The sequence below is a fragment of the Scaptodrosophila lebanonensis genome, unplaced genomic scaffold (genome assembly GCF_003285725.1).
Source record: "Scaptodrosophila lebanonensis strain 11010-0011.00,11010-0021.00 unplaced genomic scaffold, SlebRS2 tig00001412-arrow-pilon, whole genome shotgun sequence".
NCBI lineage: Eukaryota > Metazoa > Arthropoda > Insecta > Diptera > Drosophilidae > Scaptodrosophila > Scaptodrosophila lebanonensis.
This window is the reverse complement of record NW_022060739.1, coordinates 9,562,675-9,584,441: the sequence shown is the minus strand read 5'-3', so window position 1 is coordinate 9,584,441 and position 21,767 is coordinate 9,562,675. Positions and strand designations below refer to the sequence as shown.

At 39.0% G+C, this 21,767-nt stretch overlaps 3 protein-coding genes across 4 annotated transcripts; 2 read left to right on the top strand and 1 right to left on the bottom strand.

Moving 5' to 3' along the window:
* The first annotated feature begins 1,126 nt into the window (after positions 1-1,126).
* Positions 1,127-4,422, top strand: LOC115631331 (gustatory receptor 68a). Its single transcript, XM_030528052.1, has 5 exons — positions 1,127-1,846; positions 1,910-2,113; positions 3,685-3,747; positions 4,153-4,242; positions 4,336-4,422. The coding sequence occupies exons 1-5, from the start codon at positions 1,127-1,129 to the stop codon at positions 4,420-4,422; spliced, it is 1,164 nt and encodes a 387-aa protein (XP_030383912.1).
* A 131-nt stretch (positions 4,423-4,553) lies between these two features.
* On the bottom strand, positions 4,554-9,298 carry LOC115631605 (manganese-transporting ATPase 13A1). Its single transcript, XM_030528407.1, has 7 exons — positions 7,062-9,298; positions 6,094-6,997; positions 5,746-5,942; positions 5,533-5,675; positions 5,209-5,341; positions 4,999-5,142; positions 4,554-4,928 (listed from the first exon to the last, which is right to left on the bottom strand). The coding sequence occupies exons 1-7, from the start codon at positions 9,045-9,047 to the stop codon at positions 4,809-4,811; spliced, it is 3,627 nt and encodes a 1,208-aa protein (XP_030384267.1). The 5' UTR covers positions 9,048-9,298; the 3' UTR covers positions 4,554-4,808.
* A 205-nt stretch (positions 9,299-9,503) lies between these two features.
* Positions 9,504-17,062, top strand: LOC115631692 (transmembrane protein 214). 2 transcript variants are annotated; one of them, XM_030528514.1, is made up of 8 exons: positions 9,504-9,679; positions 9,733-10,040; positions 10,105-10,716; positions 10,783-10,984; positions 11,042-11,187; positions 14,144-14,557; positions 14,816-14,934; positions 16,274-17,062. In XM_030528514.1, the coding sequence occupies exons 1-8, from the start codon at positions 9,547-9,549 to the stop codon at positions 16,386-16,388; spliced, it is 2,049 nt and encodes a 682-aa protein (XP_030384374.1). In that variant the 5' UTR covers positions 9,504-9,546; the 3' UTR covers positions 16,389-17,062. The 2 variants fall into 2 exon arrangements, with proteins under 2 accessions (XP_030384374.1, XP_030384375.1); XM_030528515.1 differs by lacking the exons at positions 9,504-9,679; positions 9,733-10,040; positions 10,105-10,716; positions 10,783-10,984; positions 11,042-11,187 and adding exons at positions 11,304-11,394; positions 13,917-14,038.
* Positions 17,063-21,767: the final 4,705 nt, after the last annotated feature.

The following is a 21,767-nucleotide window of genomic DNA, read 5'->3' as shown; positions in this document are numbered from 1 at the left end:
GGTATGATGTAAGCTGTGGGAATAAAACGGTTGCTGGAACTTATAGATAAATCTGCTTTATTTGTTTTGAAACCACCGGTTAGATGCTGTAATAACGTGTGGGGGGCAGCTGAAAATAATGTGAGAGCTTTCTAAAAGATTAAACAATTGATTTCATGAGATTTTTTACTTACCGCGCCAGCTTTATTTCGTTTTTAACAGCGCAGTTATGGAGTCCCAAATTTGGAATCACTTCGCAGCTTTCTTTTTATTGTTCACACATTTCCTATTGGGTTAAGATATGGACGGAACCAGAACATTAATTTCATTCTCCTGTAGCCATACAAACTACAAAGCAGACAATACAAGAGAAGTTAAGCTTAAATTTAATAATGATACTAAATTTATGTTTGATAAAAACTTAAAAAAAAACACATTTCAATTGTTTTCATATTAAGCAGCAAGAATTAAAACATATACGTGTATGATATACCGATTGTCCAATTTATAGCAATCTATATTACAATTACAAATAGGTTTTTGTAGGGAATTTTTCAAAAATAAAAGTTAATTCAGCTCTTTAAAAAAATCAGTTCCAATTTAAAGAGATTAACAAATTTTTTTAAAAACTACAAAAATTCCGTTTTGTACCAATGTTGTCCTATTGGAAAATGATTATACTTTATTCGTATTGAACAGCCACTAATTTGAATGAGGAAGATTACTGGGAGCTCGACTAACATAACGTAGGATTTCGAATAAGGTAAAGATCTTCTGTTATTTTAGAACCAATGAAGCATACCTTTTTAACTGAAACCTAAATGGCACTTAAATATCTCAGTCTAGAGAAATAGCTTGTTTTCTCAATGCAATCAGGTTTATTTTTTCATGAGCAATTTACAAGACGTTCAAGCAATGGTTTTTTTGATAGACTGCTACGGAAAACTTCCTAATAGTCGCCTAGGCTGAACATAAAGCATATTTGATTGCAATGATGGCATAATAATCGCCGCTAATTTTTCGTAATGCCTTTCCATAACTCTAATTGGGTCGACAACTCAAAATGTCACATGAGCTGTCGCTTGAACCTTCGTATATTGGCTTCAGTGTCCTATGGCAAGCACTGAGGATTGAACGAGGCTCCAACATGAAGATTATGAGAGATATAAAGGGTATTACCACGCCCATGCAGTTGTTTGCTTTACTGCCTTTCTTCACGGGCGATAAGGAAGACATGCGTCTGAGGACCTGTGGTAGACTCTATGGCTTCGTGGTTATGCTTGGCTTGCTCGTCAGCTCCACCATGTTCTGTCAGGATGTGCTGTTCGCCTCACAGGAGTACAAGCTGCTCTCGCACTCGCAGGGCGAAACGGAAGAAATAAATCGAACCATTGAGACGCTTTTTTGCATTTGTAGCTATACGATGATTGCGGTCTCCTGCGTCCATAACGGATCGAAACACTTTCGGACTTTGCGCGAAATTGCCAAAATCGATGAGTACCTGGAGGTGAACGGTTTCAATGCCAAGTACAGTTGTCGTTTTCTCGGCACTTTGCTGGCCATTGCCTCAGCTAGTGTCGTTGTCGTGGCCTTCTACTATATACACTATTTGAGCGATATAACCATTTCGAGGCAGTGCATCCTTATACTGATTTATAGCCTGCAGATGATCTATTCCTTTATGTTTGCCCTGTACTTGCGTACTATCCTCATGAACTTGACGCAACGCATCGAGTTCCTGAACCAGCGCTTGGATGAGTTCACCAAAGACGAGAAGAACACCTTCGATAAGGAGAATTGGCGTGAGCTGAGCAACTTAATCGAAATCTTTTGCAAGTTTCGTTACATTACAGAAAACATGAATGCGGTAATAACCAAATCCTGAAGAGATCCTTGACATTTTTAAAGTCTTATTAACATTTCATTGAAGGTGACTGGAGTGGCTTTACTATTTTATATGGGCTTTGCCTTTTACACTGTCACCAATCAGAGCTATTTGGCCTTCTCGACACTGACGACGCCTACCCAGCTGCGTAAGAATTATGATACTATGGGCTTATCCTGTGCCTGGGTTTTGGCCGAAACTACGACAATGAGTATGATATGCAGCTCGTGTGATTGCTTGGCTTCTGAGGTACGTATCAGAAAAGTATTGTAGAGCAGAGACTAGAAGCTTTTAGCTCTATTCGATCCAATTAGTTCCAGTTATATGTTATTACGCCACTATAAGGCTAATCTCATTTGATTATTCAAGACAAGAAAGTCGAAGTATTCTTTAAACCTTAACGGTTTTACGCTGAATGCACTTCTGTGTTCTTTATGGCTTAAGGGAGCAGTGAAGAGTAACCAATCCTTTCTGTTCAAGGTTGGGGGATTATTCCAACTGATATAGCTTAAATATTCAGGCACGTGTGCAATGTCAACTTCCAATGGGAAAACTTAATTATTTTAATGGCAATTCATAGCACGATATCAGCCGGCAGATAATCTCGACGTGACCTGTCGACCGTAGCCTCAGGACATTTCACTTAAGTCCTGTCAGTACCTCGTTGGTCATGTGTCCGAACGCTTGGAGCATTGAAATGCCAGCGTCGAGAACGCGTCCGAGTCGCATATCGCCCAATCGTCGCCGACGGCCTCTACTTAATGATGCCTTCATGCGTCCAGAGCCGCGAACTCCGCCGCGTCTAGCCAATAATCCCATATTCTCTGACATAACCATAATAATGTATGTTCTAAAGGCTTGCGGGCTGTTGCCCATCTATGAACAAATATCCAGCTATGAAGTGGGACCACCCACCAGGACAAATGAGTTCTATTCTTTCTTCGTGCGGGGAGTGATCCACGCCCTTACAATCTTCAACATCTATAGCCTTTTTACATCGAGCTCCGCGCAACTATTTTCGTCGTATCGTGACACTGATAATGTCAATCAGTGGATCGAAATATTGCTATGCATTCTGACCTATACCCTAACGGTCTTCATATGCGCTCGTAATGCGAAAGTTTTTCTGCGCATTATGAATGACATTTTGCGGCTGGACGAGGAAGTGCGACGTCAGTTTGGCGTCAAGCTCACAACCCAGGTGGGCTGCTCGGTCAAGCTCCTGGTGGTTATTGCCTTATGCCAGGCCTACATCATCGTGCTGAAGATCCATGGTGTCGATGGCGAAATTACGCCCACTTCGTATATCCTCATTGGTTTCTATGCCGTGCAGAATGGTCTCTCCATAACCTTCATTCTGTTTGCTGCCGCACTTCTGAAAATTGTAACCATTCGATTCAAATATATTAATGAATTGCTCAATGGCTACACCTATGTCCAACAACAACAAAAACATGTGGGCACTACAGCTGCTTCAATGGAACACTTCCCGGACGACTCCCTCTTCGTCTACCGGATGCACAATAAGCTTTTGCGCATCTACAAGACCATCAATGAGTGCTGCAGTCTGATATTAGTCGGCTATATGGGCTATGCCTTCTATACGATCACTACCAATACATACAACCTGTTCGTTCAGATCACCACCAAAGGCATGGTCAGTCCTAATATTTTGCAGTGGTGCTTCGCGTGGCTCTTCATGCACACGACCCTACTCGCGCTCTTATCGCGCAGCTGTGGACAGGCCACTAGAGAGGTTTGGAGGCACCATGACGTATTATTTCGTAACTAATCTATTTTATTGATTGCCTTTATTTTAGGCCAATACCACATCGCAAATATTGGCGCGTGTCTATGGCAAAAGCAAGGAATTTCAAAATATTGTGAGTATGCAACATGTCCTTACATCTCTGTTTTATGATTCAGATGAATTAATCAGCAATTTATAATTAAAACGGCTTTCTTAACCAAAGCACTTAGCAAAGGAAGTTAAATGTTGAACATTTGTTTAGTTAATAAAGATTAAGTCATTAGTTGGTGCCTAAAGAGTGCTCGCTTAAGTGCTTGGTATGAGAAGCGCAGAGGAGGGCTGCCTTAAATTCAAAAATTATGTTTCTATTTTTAAAAGGAACTATTTGAACTTTTAATAAATTATTATCAAGACTTTAGAATTTAAATTTTGAATTTATAAGAAATTAAACGACTTATACACAAATATTGAAAAAAGTATTTAGTTTTCATACCGATTCATCAAATTAATGATTTATTTATCGTTGTTTTCTTTGTAGATAGATAAATTTCTTACTAAAAGCATTAAGCAGGACGTCCAATTTACGGCCTATGGGTTCTTTGTCATAGACAATTCAACCCTGTTTAAGGTAAATAACAATACTTTGAACGAAATGCAATTAAATGTTGAACATAATACTTTGAACGAAATGCAATTATGATCAATTTTTGGTTTGAAACAGATATTTTCAGCCGTAACCACTTACCTAGTCATACTGATTCAATTCAAACAGCTAGAAGACTCAAAACTCGAGGACTCTGCAACATAAGAGATACTACCACAAGAGGAAACGAATATTTTTTAATGTCTTATCTTTATTAGAACTATGAATGTTTCTTCAATTTCAATTAAATTTTCTATTTGTATATTTATGATACAACTTTAAAGAAATACAAATTATTGCATTATTTTTAGTTTTTGTAATAGAACACACAATTTTTATGATATTTGGTTTTGATTTTGAATATTCAAAACATTTAAGAAACCGATGCCGAGATATAGCATAGCTTAATACAAAAATTAAAGTTATTGCAGCATAAGAACAAATACAAATTTATGGCTATTATAGAAAAATACAAAATCAAACACTGGCATAGTTGTTGTCTGGAACGTTCACATTAATGCTGCTTTAGTGGCTATTGTCGTCGTAGATGGCTAGCAGTTCAGGACCTTTGACTTGCGACGATTCTCACCGAATAGGAACGAACAAACCCGATCCAAGGCAAACGCACCAATAATATCGACGACCAGAACAATGAGCAAAAGTTTGCGGAACTGCAAAAACAATATAGAATAAATGGTAACGATTTGTGGTTGGAGGTATAAAGATCGAGCAAATACGTACATCCGCTGGAAAGTCTATGATTTCGAAGAATTCCGTCAGTTCTGGTGCCAAGCCTGTCGTCAAAAGCAGCACCAAACCAGCCGAGGCAGCAATCGAGTACATTAGCATTCGATTCGCGCGCAAGCTCTCCATAAAAGGATGGCCCTGTGGGTATAAGATAAGCGATATAAATCATGCCCTTTTTTTAAAAAAACACTTGATATGTAATACCTTATAGTTAACCGCTATGGTGGCTACTTGCAGTGCTATACAAATTATATAAACCGTACTGCTGACAATATTTGGATCATATTTGGTCTTCTCTTCGGGATCCATGTCAATATACAACTTGACTTTACCCGTTCTGTTGTGGGAAAATGTTACATAAATAATCAGGAAACATTTTCTAAAATTATGATCAGACACGCAAATAGTTTGCGGACAAATCTCTTCAATTTTACATGTTTTTTACAGATTTACTGTTTATGGCCTTTTTGAAAAATTGAATGAGTTTGTGAGCAAAATATTTGCCTGTCTTACCGTAACATAACTTACGAGGGTGGCGCCAACGCCGTAGCTTGGCTGGTCAGATAGTAGAGAGTACCGAAGTGTACGGCGAATTGTGCGAGTATTGTCGATATGGTGTACAAATTGAATATATTTGGCAAAGGCGCTACCTTTGAAAGTGTCTTTAGGGGCTGTAAATAAATCAAATCCAAATTATTATACAACTACAACTATCCGAATGCTGGCAAAGTTCGAACATACTTTCGAACGTGTGATGAACAAGAAACAAGCGGCTATAAATATGCCTTGCATGGTGGCCTGTGTGTCGCTAAATTTGACGCCGTCGATATAAAGAACGGATTGACAGTACGCCTGTATGAGAGCATTTAGAGCCAATATCTTGAACATTTGTAGTGTTGTGACCAAAGTGCAGCGGCCTTGTTTAATTATGTGATTTACTGGAAAGAAAGAGAATGAAATTATAATATGTGGATAGCTACAACACAATCCTAAAGGCTTTTTTAATTCTTGGAGGACTCTATTAACATTCTAATTGAACGAATAGGGCTCCCTATAGCCGATAAAATATGTCAAAATGTTCCCACTTACCGCACACAATCGACGAGGATTTGCTTGTGAAGGGCGCTGCTATGGAAGCATCTCCCAGTTTCACCATTGTCTGCTCCTCCATGTCTTTCAGGGCGTTCTGTAGGCGCGCTTGTGTTTGATTCAATTGCTCTTGGCGACGACGTAAGGCACGCTCACGAGGCGTCATCTGTTGATTTGCCGCAGTTTGTGCAGCAGCCGCTGCCGCCGTTGCTGCATTCAGCTGCTGCACTTCCTCCTCAGTGCGCTTGCGCTTAACTGGTGCGCTGGTCAGCAGTGAGACACCCACATGGGCATGCTTGAGGGCGCCCACATCGTTGGTACCATCGCCACACATTAGTGTACAGTAGCCGAGCTGCTTGAGCGTTGTGATGACAAATTCCTTTTGTTTGGGCGCAAAGCGTGCGCAAACCGTGATCTGTGGCAGCAGCTTTAGCATATATCGATGTGCATTATGTTGTAAATACAAAAGTCCCTCTCCTGTAATGCATAAATCATGGGTGGCCAGCAGCATAGATATGTTTCTCTCGCGGTTGGGCTCCAGTTGATAGGTTTGATCGCCATCGATCGAAACCCAGGTCCAGTTTTCGTTGCTTGACTCGTGTGGCGGTGTAAGGATCAATAACTTCTTACGCGTGAAGCGCAATTCGCGGGCGACATGGCAGGCAGTGAGGGGACTGTCACCGGTGATCATTACAACCTTGTGAGAGGATTGAATGAGTTCCTTGATGACGCTCTTCGAATCAGGCTTCATTGGACACGAAATGATGACAAATCCAGCAAATGTGAGTTCGCATTCCACCTCATCCCTTTTAAGTTCTCGCACGCGTTGGGCGCTTAGGGTGTTGAATTCCTTGATGCCCAGTGCTAAGACGCGAGCGCCACGTCGAGCGTATTCTAAGTAGATCTTGAAATAAAGTCAGCAGTAAGATAAATAGTTATGGCAATAAAACAAAGTTCTCATTACTCACCTTTTCGTAGTCCTTGGGCACTGTTTTGAGCATTTTTATTATAACCTCGGGTGCCCCTTTGACCGCACCAATGTAGGAAATTTCATTGGAGTAGGGCATTAGATAACCGGCAACAACAGACATGCGTTTCAAAGCGGATGAGAAATGATAGCGTTGTACAATACGAAGCGGTTTCAGCTGTCCACGCTTGGGTATTACACTATCTGTTTTGGTTAGGCTCCAGTCCACGGCTGCTAGTGTGGCTTTTTCGAGGGGATCTCCCACCAAGCCATCCTCAAGCACAGCCAGCGAATGACAGCAGGCTAGTACCTGAACGGTGCTGTTCTGCGCCTCCTCTATGGGCACACAACTGCCATTGGGAGTCAGCCCGGCAATACCTTCCACCATCAGGTTGTCTGTGGTCAGCGTGCCGGTTTTGTCAAAGCAACAGATTTGCACTTTGCCGGCAAAGGGAATGCGAAAAGGTTCCGTGCAGAACACAAACAATTTGGTGAGTTGAATAAGCGATGTATTGACGGCCAGCGTCAGTTCAATGGGCAGGTCTGGTGGTATAATTGAGGTGAGAATCAAAGCACACTCCAGGAACAGTTTATAACGATTGCGTTCGGGATCCTCACTTCCCTTGACCCAAACATATGAGGCAGCAGCAACAGCAAACACCATAAGGAATGCAATAAAGGCAAAGGTCTCTGCATTGTTCTCAGTAGCGCGATTGGCTCCAAACAGAATGGTGCGCAGCAGTTTGCCCTGCGAGGTGTTGAAGCCGGTGCGAATAACATAGCCAATGCAGCCGCCATCGGGCGCACGCATCGATTCCTTAGAGGGAGCCGTATGCTGCACCACTTTGGTACCACCATAGAGCACAAACAACTTGCCATCACCTTCGACATTCAATTCTACGTTGAGCTGATCCATCGATTCTAGAGATTCCTTCATTTGCGGCACCGATTCACCAGTCAACATGCTCTCATCCACAATGCAATTGCCACGCAGGATGACCACATCGCAGGGCACAATATTATCGTTTTGAGATCGCGTTATTGACACCAAATCACCGGGAAGCAACTCATCCGAACCAATGTGTCGCCATTTGTTCTGCCGGAATGCATAAATCAAATAAGGTTTATTGCCCATTTTACGTATTTCGGACATGTTGCGCAGCTGCTGCTTCACAATGGTACACTCGAAGGCAATGAGCATGAAGAGTGTGAACAGGGAATAGTACCAGTAGTCATCCATGCACCATAAACCCACCGAGAACACTTGGAACACAAAGAAGGGAGCTGTAGCACGTTCCACAAAGAGTTCATGGAACTCGGGCACCACCATCTCCATCTCATTGTTTCCATAGGTCTGTTCTGCTGTCTTTAACGCCTCTTCTGTTTCGTGACCGCGTGAATTGGCATAAGAGCTCAGCAGCTCGTTAACAGGAAATTCAACAGCACGGAATGTCGCCTTCTCACCATCCCATACATATTTGGTTTTTTGAAATACTAGGTAATACTCTAGGCCACCATCTTGCAGCTTCATGCTGCGTATGGGCACAATTTTCGAGTTGCCATTGTTGGCTGTGGGCACAACCTTGGCCAGTACGCCCGGGCCGGGCAGCTTCACACGGCGACAAGTGAGAAAGGCCAGCACATGGACGCTCCAATAGCAAAACAGCAGCGTCAGAATGTGTACAAAAGCTATGGCCACCACGGCCACGAACCCGATTTCATTCCATGCTGTCGTCGCCTCGGTTTTATCCAGAACCGCAGATTCAACTGGCAGGTCCAATTCTCCCTTTTCAGTGCCGCCATAGACATAGATCCACAAGTAAAATGCAATGAGATACAGCGGCACAAAGGGCAGAATGAGGCCACTAAGCGGTGTTGGCGTTCGCACGTAAAGATTCACATATTGCACCAAATCGTCCAGCGTGGTCGTTTTTTTCCGGTTACCGTCACCAGCGCCTGACGCTTGAATGGTTGAGACGCTGCTCATCGATTTGGTTGTTGTTTCTCCTCGGGCCGTTTATTCTTCTGCGTTCTTTAGAACCTTTGTCACAATCTCATTACAGATAAAACGCGTCTCAATTCAATTTTTTATGCAGCGTAAGCACGCATAGCGCTCAAATTATACAGCAAAAAAAGCAACGTCGGCGGTCAGCTGGTCGAAGTGTTGCCACAACAGTGTGCGTAACAATAATTTAAAAACTCATAACTGGGAGCACATTAAAATTGCATTTCATGAATTAAAAAAACTTTTCTTCGATTGAAGTTTAAGGAATAGATTTAAATGAAATTTAAAAAACGTGCAATAATTAAAGATGGCTGAGTAGCAATAAACTTGCTTATCTTTGATAAACTCAGGCATACATGTGTATACACTGGCCATCGACGTCATTTGACATTTCGTATGTTTTTTTTTTCACTTGCATTATTTGCATTCCCGGCATATTGTTGCATCTTAATTAACTATACTTTAATAAGGTAAAATCAAGATGTCTGTGACTGACGAAAATCAATGGGAGTTAGTGACTAAATCCAAAAAGCAGAAGAATCTAGAAAAAAAGATAAATGTGCATACCGAGATAAAACGTATAGCCGCTTTGCCACCGAAGCTTGAGGAGCTTTGTAAGTGCTTGAAATACTTATTAGTTACATTTATTATTACAATTATCTTATAGTACCGCCCGCACAACAGTATCGGAATTTGTTTGGCTCGAAAAATAACAACAAGTCCTCGCCAGCGAAATCAAACTCTAGCTCGGGATCGCGGAAAGAGAGGTCGCCACGCAAGAACTCCACGAATCCAACAAAAGCGTCCATAAGCTCAACAACCAACGCAGAACATGGAAAAAAACACCAGCAGCAAACGGCGAAATCGCGATCTCTGGAGCAGGCGTTTCGACAAATTACTGCCGATGATTTTACCGCGCAGCTGGAGCATTTGAAATTCATTTGTCCTGGTTCAGAATTACGTTGGCTTAGCAGTGTAAGAGCAGTGTATATACATATCTGATTTATTTTTTAATATTACGTTTTCTTCATTTTATTAGATTGCAAGCTATTTTAATGGCATTTTAGCATTCGACTGCGATCCCACCTTCTCCGGCCGAAGTGCTCAGTATCCCACTAATTTGGCCAGTGGTCCATTAAAACAGGCCATAATCGAGTTTTTGACCAGCGTGGGGGAAACAAATTTGGAGTATTTCTTCTACTCGCTGCTGGATAGCATGGCCACAGAACTGAATAACAACCAAACCGTTGTTGGCCTCAAATTTTTGCTGCAACTTATTGGCCAGCACTGGCCGAGTATTTGCTCGAGCAATATGGCCAAGACGGCTCTACTACGCAACTCATATCAGAACCGTGCCATTATCTGTCTAAGCATATTGTGGGCCATAGGACAGGGCGGCTATAAGTCGCTGACGGATGGTGTAAAAGTATGGCAAAATATCATGTTTCCGAATTTAGAGATGAAATCGTACACCAAGTTTGTGGTGGAATATATGGAGCGTGTGCTAAACGCTGCTGCTGCTCGAGGACCTGAACCATTGCAAATCACTCAGTTGGAATTCTTTTTAACGTACAATGCTCTCAACATACCTTTTCCACACATTGCTAAAGAATTGCAGCTAAGTTTAAAACGCAGCTCAGCGCAGTTGCTGGTGAGTTTGTACAGCATTTTATTAATTTATTTTTTTGTAATTTCTTGTCTTTTATTTTTCCAATAGCAAGTATATATAACTAGTTCTTCGAAAAACACCAATGTTTTCCTAACATTGCTGCGCGAAATCACATCGCTGCACAATCGAACTGAAATTGAAGGCTGCATCAGCTGCTTGTTGAGCAGTAGTGCCGACGATTGCTTTAAAGTTTGGCGTATGAACTACAAGAAACAGCAGCTACCTAGCATGATTCTGTTGCAAGCAATAGGTAAGCATGCGTAACAAATGTTTCTTTGATTATATTCTTTTATTTTTTGAATTGCAGACCAAAACTGGACGGATTTCACGCATGTTTTGACGCAATCAATTGCATTCCAAAACTTTCTAACAGAGTCTGCAGTATTTAACGAGGAATTGCTCACAGGAAAGCGTCGCGAAGTTGATGTAGACGAATTACAATCAGTATTAGCGGTAAGTTAATTTAATTTTTAAACTGCGCGGTCTACGTCTACCGTCGATTGCAGTAAGTTGGCAGTCCAACATGCTTGCATTTTTTGTTTTGGCCAGCACGTTGTCAGTGTTGGTGAGTTAGTTGTCGTTATCGGTATCGTCTCTAGTTTGCGTGCGTATTGAGAAAAGAAAAAGTGGAGGAAAAGCAGCAGTTCTGCTGAAGAAAGTGTAATTATCAAATAATCAAGCATATAAATATTTGCAATTGTGTTCAACGTATGCCGCCACCAGCGTTGTAATCGTGTGCGCAAGCTTTCCTAGTTGCATAAATATAATTGTTGACGTGTAACTACGAAGCTCGTAAAGTGAAAACGAAGCAAATAGGTGCCGCTAGCCGACGCTGCAGTTATTAAAGCTTGCCGGCTGCCAAATGTTTTCTCTTTTTCGTAATTATTTTGCAACCACATATAGTTGTAGTTTTTGTGCATAAATTAGCGAGCGTCAGCTAAATATTGTTGTGCTTGCAGTGCAAAGTGCGTTGAAAGTGGTCGAGTGTGGCTGTGTCTGCATGTACATATATACATACATATGTGTATATGTATGTATGTACATATTTACGAGCTACTGCATTTTTCTATGGCGTTGCCATGCGGGCAGGGGCTGCTGTCTCATATTTTGTGAATATTTGGGACTTTGTGGCCTATAGGAAACATAGAACAAATATATATATTCGCGCAATTTATTTATCAGCCATCGTCTTCATCGCCAGGCAGACAAATTATCGCTCGGTTGCGAGCGTGTGTGTGTGTGTGCAGCTTGTTCTTATCGGGCGCAGCCAGGGTTCTACTTTGACCGCGTTGCGTGGCGCATACAAAACACGATCATTAACATGATCCCAACAAGTAAAGGCAAGCTTGTTGCCCTTCGCTCGACGGCATTTTTTGGATGATGTGTTCTAACTGCGATTGGTTGGCTGGAAGCGTACACACACACACATGTACACAAAGGCATGCTACACACCCCACCCCTATTGATTACGCGCCTCAGTGTCGTCACTTAGCGGTGGTGTCATTTTTTATACCCTGCATCCGAAGGGTGATAGATATACTAGAAAGAACTTTTAAACCATAATATCTAAAGCCAGTTGTGGGCTCCTTTAAGCAGCGATCGGTAGAAAAATCATACTTAGTAAAATAACTCTTGGGCTTCGTTGAGATATCACAACAAAATGTGTGCTTATACGAGAAATAAAGTTTATTTTAGTTAATGGATTGGGTAAAGGGCATACAACAGCCGGTGAACGAGGGTTCTTGTTTTTTATTCGATTCAGGCGGCATTTGCATTGATTTCTATTTTCTTTTCTGCCACTGCGCTGTTTCTCTACCTGTGTCTGCGAACGGATGCTGCCCACGTCACAATTGACCGCAAATGAAAAGGTGAAGCAGATAGCAGACGAAGAAGAAGCAACAGCAGAAACAAAAACAACAACCACTTGGTTGAACTTTCTTGTTGGCTTTTTCTTTTCCTTTTCGTGGCTCGTTGGCTGGCTGGCTGGCTCTTCAACACGTGGCGGCGGCGACAACAACAGCAGCAGCTGCGTTGACCGTGATTTCTTTTTATGTATTTTCTGTTACTCGCACCACTTTTCGTCTCCCCTTTTGACCCGCATATTCTGTGTGTGTGTGTGTGTGTGTGTGTTTGTGTATGTGCTGTGTGTGTGAGTGGCTTTTTCCAATTTTTCCCCTCGTCATCACCGTCGTCGTGTAAACGTCAAAAAGCTCACGCCATAGTTCATTCAACCTAGTTGTTGTTGTTACATTACATTATATTTGATTAGCTCTGCCCGCCAGTTGTTTTTATACAATTTCATTATGTTATAGCTTATCAAATTTGCACATGTGTGTGTGTGTGTGTGTTGCACAGCTGACGCGTCGCTTATTGCGTGGCCTTCACTGTTGGATGTGTTTAGCTGACGTCTTATTAACATTCCAGGAGACGGCCCTCTTTTTTTAGTTTTTTAATGCATTTGCTACTATTTTATTTGCGTACGTGACATTTTTGTTTGTTTATAAACTATTTTCTTGGGTGGGTTTGAGGTGGTTCTCATTTCCTCTATTCATCAACAACAGCTGATGGCAATTATTTCTGATTATCACTTTTGTCTAATATGATCTACAATGTTTGCTGTGAAGGAACAGCTCGCTATAGAACAGCTATTTATAGAAAAGTTAATTACAATTACCTGTGTAGTATTAGTAAAGATACAAGATACACAAGAAGATACGTATTTCTTATTGTAGTTAGCTTTTAGATTCGACGCTGAAACTTGTGGGGTAAGACGAAAGGCAAAGTGTTTAAAGAAGTATGTCTATTAACATTTTTCCTTAAACTATTATTCTTTCCACTGAAAATTCTAAATAAATCGTAGTTTAAATCAAACATCTTCTCAATATTCAAATAGTGTCTGTTTTAATTAAGTTGGGGCACATCCATGTGCCATTCATATTCCACACGGAAACGTGTGTAGAGTGCTTAGCAGCCAACGCTAAAAGCTTGTAGCTCCTACAGCAAACGACTAATTACATATTCAATTGATTACGAATATATTCACACAACATTGCTGTATTTGTGCACAACAACAGTAACAACAACAATTATCCAAGCATAACGCTAAACACAATTGCAAATAATAACTGAGTCGAAAACGTAACACAATTTATGCATGCATATCAAAATTTGTTCCTAAATAGCGCAACTTTAAATACTCGTCGTGTGAAAAAAGAGAGAATTATTTAAGTGAAATTAAATAAAAATGGCTCAGGCTAAAGTGAAACAAAACAAGCAAGGCAAACAAGCACAACCTGCCAAGAAGGTAACTCCAAAAGCCACAAAGACCCGCAGCTAAAGCCAAACCTTTAAAAGGTATTATAAAATCTGACAACATATTAATAAGATTTCTCTCTCTTTCGGTGCCCAGAATGTGCAGGAGAAGAGCAGCGCACAACAAAAGAAGAACAAACAGAATGCGGCACAAAAGAAGAAGTGCGGCTGCTGTAAATGGACGCTGGGCAGCATCCTAATTGTGGCCCTTATCGCCGGTGCACTCTGCTATGACACCGAGGTGAACGGCAAAGGTGTCTTCGAGAATTCGGCCACCGGCAAGGTGCTGAAAAATGCCGGCGTTCTGCCGCACGTGCAGAAGGGCTGGTACGCTACCATGAGTGCTAGTGCGCGTGGCTATAAGTGGGCCGAGAAGAACGTGCCACCCTATGCTCAGCCGGCGATCAAATTGGGCGGTGATGTCTACAAGTTGGCGCGAAACACCCTATGTAATGCCAGCACAGCGGCAAGGACATACTTCACGGCCAAGTGGCCGGTGGTGGCCAAGTTTGTGAGTATATAGCGATGATATAGTATCGACAGAAGTTTGAACGGTCGACTGACATCATTTTTAATTAAGCCACCGGGCATTGCTAGCGTCGAATTTAGAATTTAGTCTGCAAACCGGTTTAAAAAAAAAAATGGTTAACTCTGGCTCTTTTTTCTCGCATAAGTTGTTTAATAAATGCGCCCACCGTTCAGCTTTCTATTATTTGCACATCTCTTCTTTACATTGCCACTTTTATTATATATTTCTTCTCCTTTTTAGATTGACCAATATGTGCCGAATCTGTCCAACAAACTCGAAGCAGCTGCTGTCAGCACCAAGACTCTTGTCGTCAACAGCTATGACAAGTCTGCGGCGCTAATCAAAGAGAAGGTGCTAGTGTAAGTGCAAATATTTATATCTATTTGTTTCCCCATAGGCAGTTTAGGGTTTAACAGAAGTCGAGCCTGATAAAATGAAATGGTTTGCAAATGGGTTTAAACTGTGAGATGCTGGGAGATGACTTCGAAAATCAACGATTTTATATGTAATATATGCGATCGGTTTTTTAGGGGAGTGATATGATTTCAGAAAGTAATTAAATGGATCTTGAATATAAGAATTTTCCAAGTAATTTCGAACTATACTATCATTTTTAACTTGGGGTTTGTTGATTTATTCAAACATTTCATTAATCAGAGAAATCAAAGTTAATTGTTGCTATCTGCTTTCAATATAGTAATATATAACCCATTTAAAAAGTTTTAAATCAGCGACGAGAAATGCTTCCGTTTGAAGATATGCTGTCAGAAAGTATTTACACATATTCTTAACGATGTATTTGAAAACTATGTTGGGATATATTGATTGACATCTTGAATCGTAGTTTCATTTACCTAGAGCGGTCAATTTTCAGAGGAGTGTCAAGAATAAACATCAATACTATCCAATTACAAACGCAATCAATCATCGCCTTGATTGATGTTTCCGTGTTGATCGTCAAGCTGCTTCTATTTTGGCAATATGTACTATATTTCCTATACCAAGAACACTTGCACATAAATAGATTTTCTCTTTAGGAATACCGATGTGCCTTTATTTTAACTCATTCGCCAATGTTTGGCTGAATGTCGAATGAGAAGTACTTCAAGGCTTAGGTGAAACGCTTAGCCATTCAATAAATGAATCATAAACTATTGTTTCGCTGTAAATCGTATATCAGGCGGTTGCCTTTTTGATAAATTATTCTGTCTAATTCTGCTTTGATGAAGCCAAACTAAAGCACCAATTATAGTAAATGGGTAGATTTTGCGAATAACACATATTATATATTTTGCGGCTTGCATTGAATTCTCTCACAAAATCGCAAAGTTGTTGTTGTTGCAATTAATTAATAAATCTATAATGTGTTGGGTAGTAGGAAGATTGAATAAATCCAAATGCAGCCGCTGTAGAGTTTCCTTTGATTGTTTTACTTGGCTTGTTGGGAATGTGCTTTAGTTCTAAATGTATTTAAATAGATTTATAGGAAAAGATTCTTTAACAACAAAACCAAGAAATGGAAATCTAGTGCTAAACAATCTATATCGTTTACCTTTTTGTGGAAAGCTAATGTAAAGAGAAGAGGAGCTTTTCACACATTTGGAATCATAACAGAGGTCCCATGTTTATTGAAGAACTACACAACCCAACACAATGAGCCGACTTAAGATAATTAGGATTGTCTCTCTAATATTGCAGTGGTCGCTTCTCGCCTGAGAACATCAATCAGGCGCTGAATTTAACGCGAAATGCCGCACTGGACTACTACAATCAGTTTCACAAAAAGGTTGATGCATATGCCAAGCTCAAATGATTCTAAACGTCGGGCACGTTTAGAAATTAATTCAACAACAGCAACAACAACAGCAGCATCAACCACAACCACAACAACAACAACCAATCATGAAACCAACAAAACGCAGTAAGCGAAAAAGAAACCTATTTGAGTGAATTTCTTTTCGGCATCTAGTAAAAAGTAAAGGAGCAGCAACACAGGAGGAAACACATCTGCATGTTCATCTAAACACGCGCGGAGCTCAGTTTATGTGTTAAAAGTGTTGCAATCATAACAAAAACAACAACTACAATACCTTATACAATTCTTAGTAAATTAAGTTGAACACGAACATATTAAATTCATATAAAAACTGATTAAGTGTAAAGTAAAGCAAGTAATTTGATGAAAATCAGTTGGCAGCAGTTTGAAATAGCTTTTTCGCTTACAAACTGTTTGCGACTGTTTGGTTAAATTATGAGACATTTCCACGAATTTCTACAATAAAAAGTATCTCGATTAATTTTAGAATCTTTCGAAATTTCGGTGAATTGCAAACGAAAAACGAAAATGCCCTTGTGTTGGGGGCGGCGCGAAACGTAAAACATTTCCAATTGCATTTTTTAAAGCAAACAAAATATTGAATTTAAACTAAAAACTTGATATCAAATATTTTGAAATAGAATTTAAATTATGCTAATTTTTAAAAAACATCTGTTTTGTGTGCATTTTTTGAAGCATTTTCGCGAAAGACTTTTCCCTAAGTGTAGTAAACAAGTTTGTGCTTTCCACATGCTTTAGTCAGTTTTCGCATGTGGAATTCCTTTTTTTAATATGTAACTTCCGAAAAGTTGATCCAATTTCAATTCTCAGTTGTAAATGGAAAACAAAAATCAAATATTTGCATAAATACAAGTTGAAGAAAAAAGAGAAACTCTTTCATTTACTGGCGGGCCAATTGGGATGCATATTTGTTTTGTACAGCACCTCAGTATTAAAGGATGACGATCAGTTTCAAAAGTCAAATTAAACTGTAACTCTATTTAAAGTTGAAAAATCGAAGCTCAGATAATACTTATGGCAATTCCAAAAAAGAAAGTAGCTGTTTATTGCTTAACAGTTTGGTTGTACCTGTTACACGATTGGGGAAAAGCGGGATATTTTTAATAACAGTGGTTGCTCCTCCTATTAATCGGCTGCTAACAGCAGTGCCAAAAGGGAATTTGAAATGTATGGAGGGAGTTTCTTTTAACAGTTTAGTGCAGGTTAGACCCCACTTTACAGAATGGGACCATTCGAAATGTGGGATATTTTTAAAAGCAGGCATGTTAAGTGTGCTGGAACTAATAGGGCTCTTATCAGCAACGCAAAAACGAATAAATATAAAATTTTGGCTGAAAATGTAAAGATTAGTAGAGTTAATTTTCCACGAAAAGGATATTACAATGCCAATAAGAAGCTTAGCACACAGTCCAGCAAAATGCTTGTAATGAAAAAAAAAACATTAAGGAACTTGAACTAATAGGCTGCTATTAGCAGCGTCAAGAACGACATTAATCATTTAACAGTTTGTTGCTAATTGTTAACAGCTTATTTCATATTAGAAGCAATGTTGCAGTAAAGGATATTTTGAATGTGGAACAAAAGATTGCTTAGCTGTTAACAATTTATTGCATACTAAAACCAATTGGTAAATTTTAATTGTGGGATATTGTTAATAACAGCGCTGTACAGGCAGTTCATAGAAGGAGTTTCAACTAAAACATTAACAACTTAGTGCATATTAGAACCAATGGGATATTTCAAATAACAGCGCCGGTCATGTTAATAAACATCTTGTAGCGCCAATAAGGAACTGAGTACAAAGTCCAGGAAATGTTTGGCAATGAAAAACAAATTAGGGTTGCTTGACAGTTTGGTGCTAACTATTAACAGTTTATTGCATATGTGGGGCAAAAGATTAACAGCTTATTGCATACTAGAACCAATTGAATTATTTTAATTGTAGCATATTGTTAATAAAAGCGCTGTACAGGCAGTTCATACAAGAAGTTTCAGCAGTTTAGTGTGGCTTGGAACCAATGGGGTAATTTTAAAAGTGGGATATTTCAAATACCAGCGTCGGCCATGTTAATTAACATCTTGCCCCACTGCTGTTAACAGCAACAGTACTGCCCCTGCATTGAATTCGCCGCTTTAAAAATTCGGAGTAGTCCTTCGTGCCATGCTGGGAGCTTTTGTTGTGGGCAGCCACTGCCAGCCGCAGTATCTAACGAAAGGACGCGCGCGACGCACGTGTTTTTTCTAAATATTCGGTGCGCTTCGCGTCTGCTGTGGAGCTAACTATCCGTGTGGTGTCACGAACTCGTCTTTCGCCATCTGATTGCTTGACGTAACCAACAACTGAGCCTTCAGCTTCATGTTGAATGCATTTTTGATAAGCGCGAGGCGTCAAATTCGATTCAATTCGATTGGTGTAACAGTGTGTCAGTGAGTGTGTATGTGTGTTTGAAAATATTGTGCAGCAAAGAAAAGTGAAAGCAGAAAATTCTTCAAAGTACGCGAGAAAGTTTCGCTAATGATTGCTGCTTCTCTGCGGGCGGCAAACTTGGACGCGAGCGAAACTTTCCGAGTTTCCAAATAATAACACAAAGAGCCCCCCAAACATACCATTTGAATTTAATTTAAATATAAATATACATATGTACAGCAAATGTTTTTCGTGTCCGTGCAGCCATTGTTGCTGTTTTACAACAAAAAGCATATCAGCTGAGATGTAAATATCGAAGACAGCAGCCGGCCAAAGGTCACGACGGACACTGACTGAACCGAAAAGTAAGTTTATTAATTTAAAATTTATAATATTTTTCTGAGAATGATTACACTTTATGGAAAGTAGAATTATGAGACTTGCTGAAAACCCCATTTCCGGTTTCCTAAAATAATTTAAAATTCTACTATACAAAACAGTAAAGCTGCTTAAATGTTTATTAAAACGGTAGAAAAGGGATATTTTTAAATAGCTGCTATATTGGTAGCAGAATACTGGTTTAATAAATTGTACATAAATTTAAAAAAGAAAGAAAAAGCATACAAATAGAAAAGGAAAGCGTGTTTTTAGGTTTAACGTTTTCTTTTTGCTGATAATGTCTAATTAGAAATGTAAGCATTGTAAATAAAAACTGAAATTTGTCTTTCAAAAACAAATTAATATTTAATTAATGACTATCTCTTATTTTTTATAAAGTTTTAGGCAATTTTGTAGTTTGTATTGGCTGTAGGAAATCAGATTTTATATTTAAACAAATAAGTTAACAAATAAATATAGGAAATTATTTAATTAATTTCATTTCATTACAATTTGAAAATTCTCACGAATGCGCTTTTTCTTTGCTGAAGGGAATATCGCAAAGAATTTATGCGAACTTCTAAAAACATAAAGCTTTGCTAAAACTTGTAAAAATTTACAGACTTTTCAGACAATTTTTTAACCACTTAATCTATCATTTGTTACCGATTATTTTCAAATATTATTTTTTTTTTAGAAATCTAACAAATTGTAAGAAGTAGAGCATACTTTTAGGGTTAGTCTATGCTTACGAAACTGGGAAGCCGACAATAATAGCTCGACTCTTTTATTTATTGTAAAATCTAATGCTAGTTGTAAAGCTAACTTGTTTTACTTATTTTCTAGTTATCAGACTTAGCAGGTAGCGATCGAAAAGGATTACCTGCCAAGCGCAAAAGGGATATTATTTTCTTATATGCAAGGGATAAGATTGCGAAGTTAGTCTTAAAGTTTTTGTTAAAGATGCTTAAAGGCATCTTTGCCAAAGAGGTTGCAGTGGAGAAAATAAAATATGCCCGCTTGGATTTGTGTTTTGTAAAAATTGGCGATTTGCCAAAAACATACTTGGCAGCCGTCCTGATTGTCGCCAAAATACCACTTCGTTATTCGATTTAATATTAATCTCAATATCTATAATCTTGGGCTTAAAGGTTTTTGCAACACAACATTTCTAACCTTAGGCACTGGCTCTATGTATAAAAAATTATCATATTCCAGCCATTTCTCCTTAGCGTGATATGCTACTTGGCTTTCAATAGCCGTTGCTTTTTCCCTCCATTTCCCAATGGCGCTTGGCAAGCTCCTTATCCCTTTTATTTATGATTCCTGCACGTGCATGCGGTTCCTTCAGTTGCATTCCGACGACTTTCATTCACTGTCCCCCCTCAAATATATATGTAAGAGTATAGCTTTATGTATACAGTAGTGTGACGCACGATGAACTCAAATAAATCAAAGTAAAATATTTATTTCGTATTGGAAATGAAGTTGGACGTCGCAACGTGATTTAACGCTAATCGAAAATGCATTTGTTACAACTTTCGCTGGCAATTTTTCTACTTATAGCAAACAAATTTTCAATTTCTCAATTTACCAATTTCAATGCGTTTTCTGTTTGTGTTTTGTGAAAAACTTTGCCACAAAATGCGTGTCAGTTGCAAGTAAAGTTGCAAAGTTTTTCACCAACTTTTCGATTTCTATGCATTTCTGAAATATCACAATTTCTACGTATTTCACCTTAAGCGCATTAAAGAGCGGGGAGGGGGAGAATGAAGGGGGCGTTTAAAGTTTACTTTACAAGTTTTGAGCTCGTTATATAGGTTATATAGGTATTTAGTTCTTGCTTTCTTCGATTAAAGGTAATTTTTTGCACAATTACAAAGTATTTGGTAAATCAATCGATTGCACTAAAGAATGTACTTTAACGCTGGTCCGTTATACTTCGTCAAAACGACGCGCGATTGAAAACAGGTTTTTCTTATTTTTTTGTTCTAATTTTTGAAGTCCAAGTAATTAAAAATATATATTAATATGATTAAATAAAGAAAATAATAAAATCCATTTTGGTTTCGTTTTGTGTAATACTAAACAACATCAACATAATCAACATTTTTTAGTAATGTAAGTGAACTTCGATACATCGGTGTATCGATTATCAATCAAGCGATTGTTTTAGATTTCAAAAAGGTGATTCTTTATTTGTGATGTGATTCGATTTGTTTTTGTCAAACTCTTTACATCAGTCTATCGAACATCGAAATGCTGTCCACAATATCAAAAAAGTTAAAAATAAAAATCGAAAATAATATAAGTAAGCCATAATATGCTCAACGATACGTGAAATTATAATATTTATATGGGATTTAGAAGTTTTTTTGGATTGTATTTAAATTGTATTTTATGCAAAGATTTTTGGGTAACTTTTTAATTCACAAAAGCACTTGTTTTTGTTTGAAGTTTTTGTTCCTAGTCTCAATGAGCTTATTATTTTATATAAATTATTTAAAAAGCCAACACATTGTCGTTATCATTCAATAAAGAATTATTTGTCACAGTTAGAAAGTCATAAT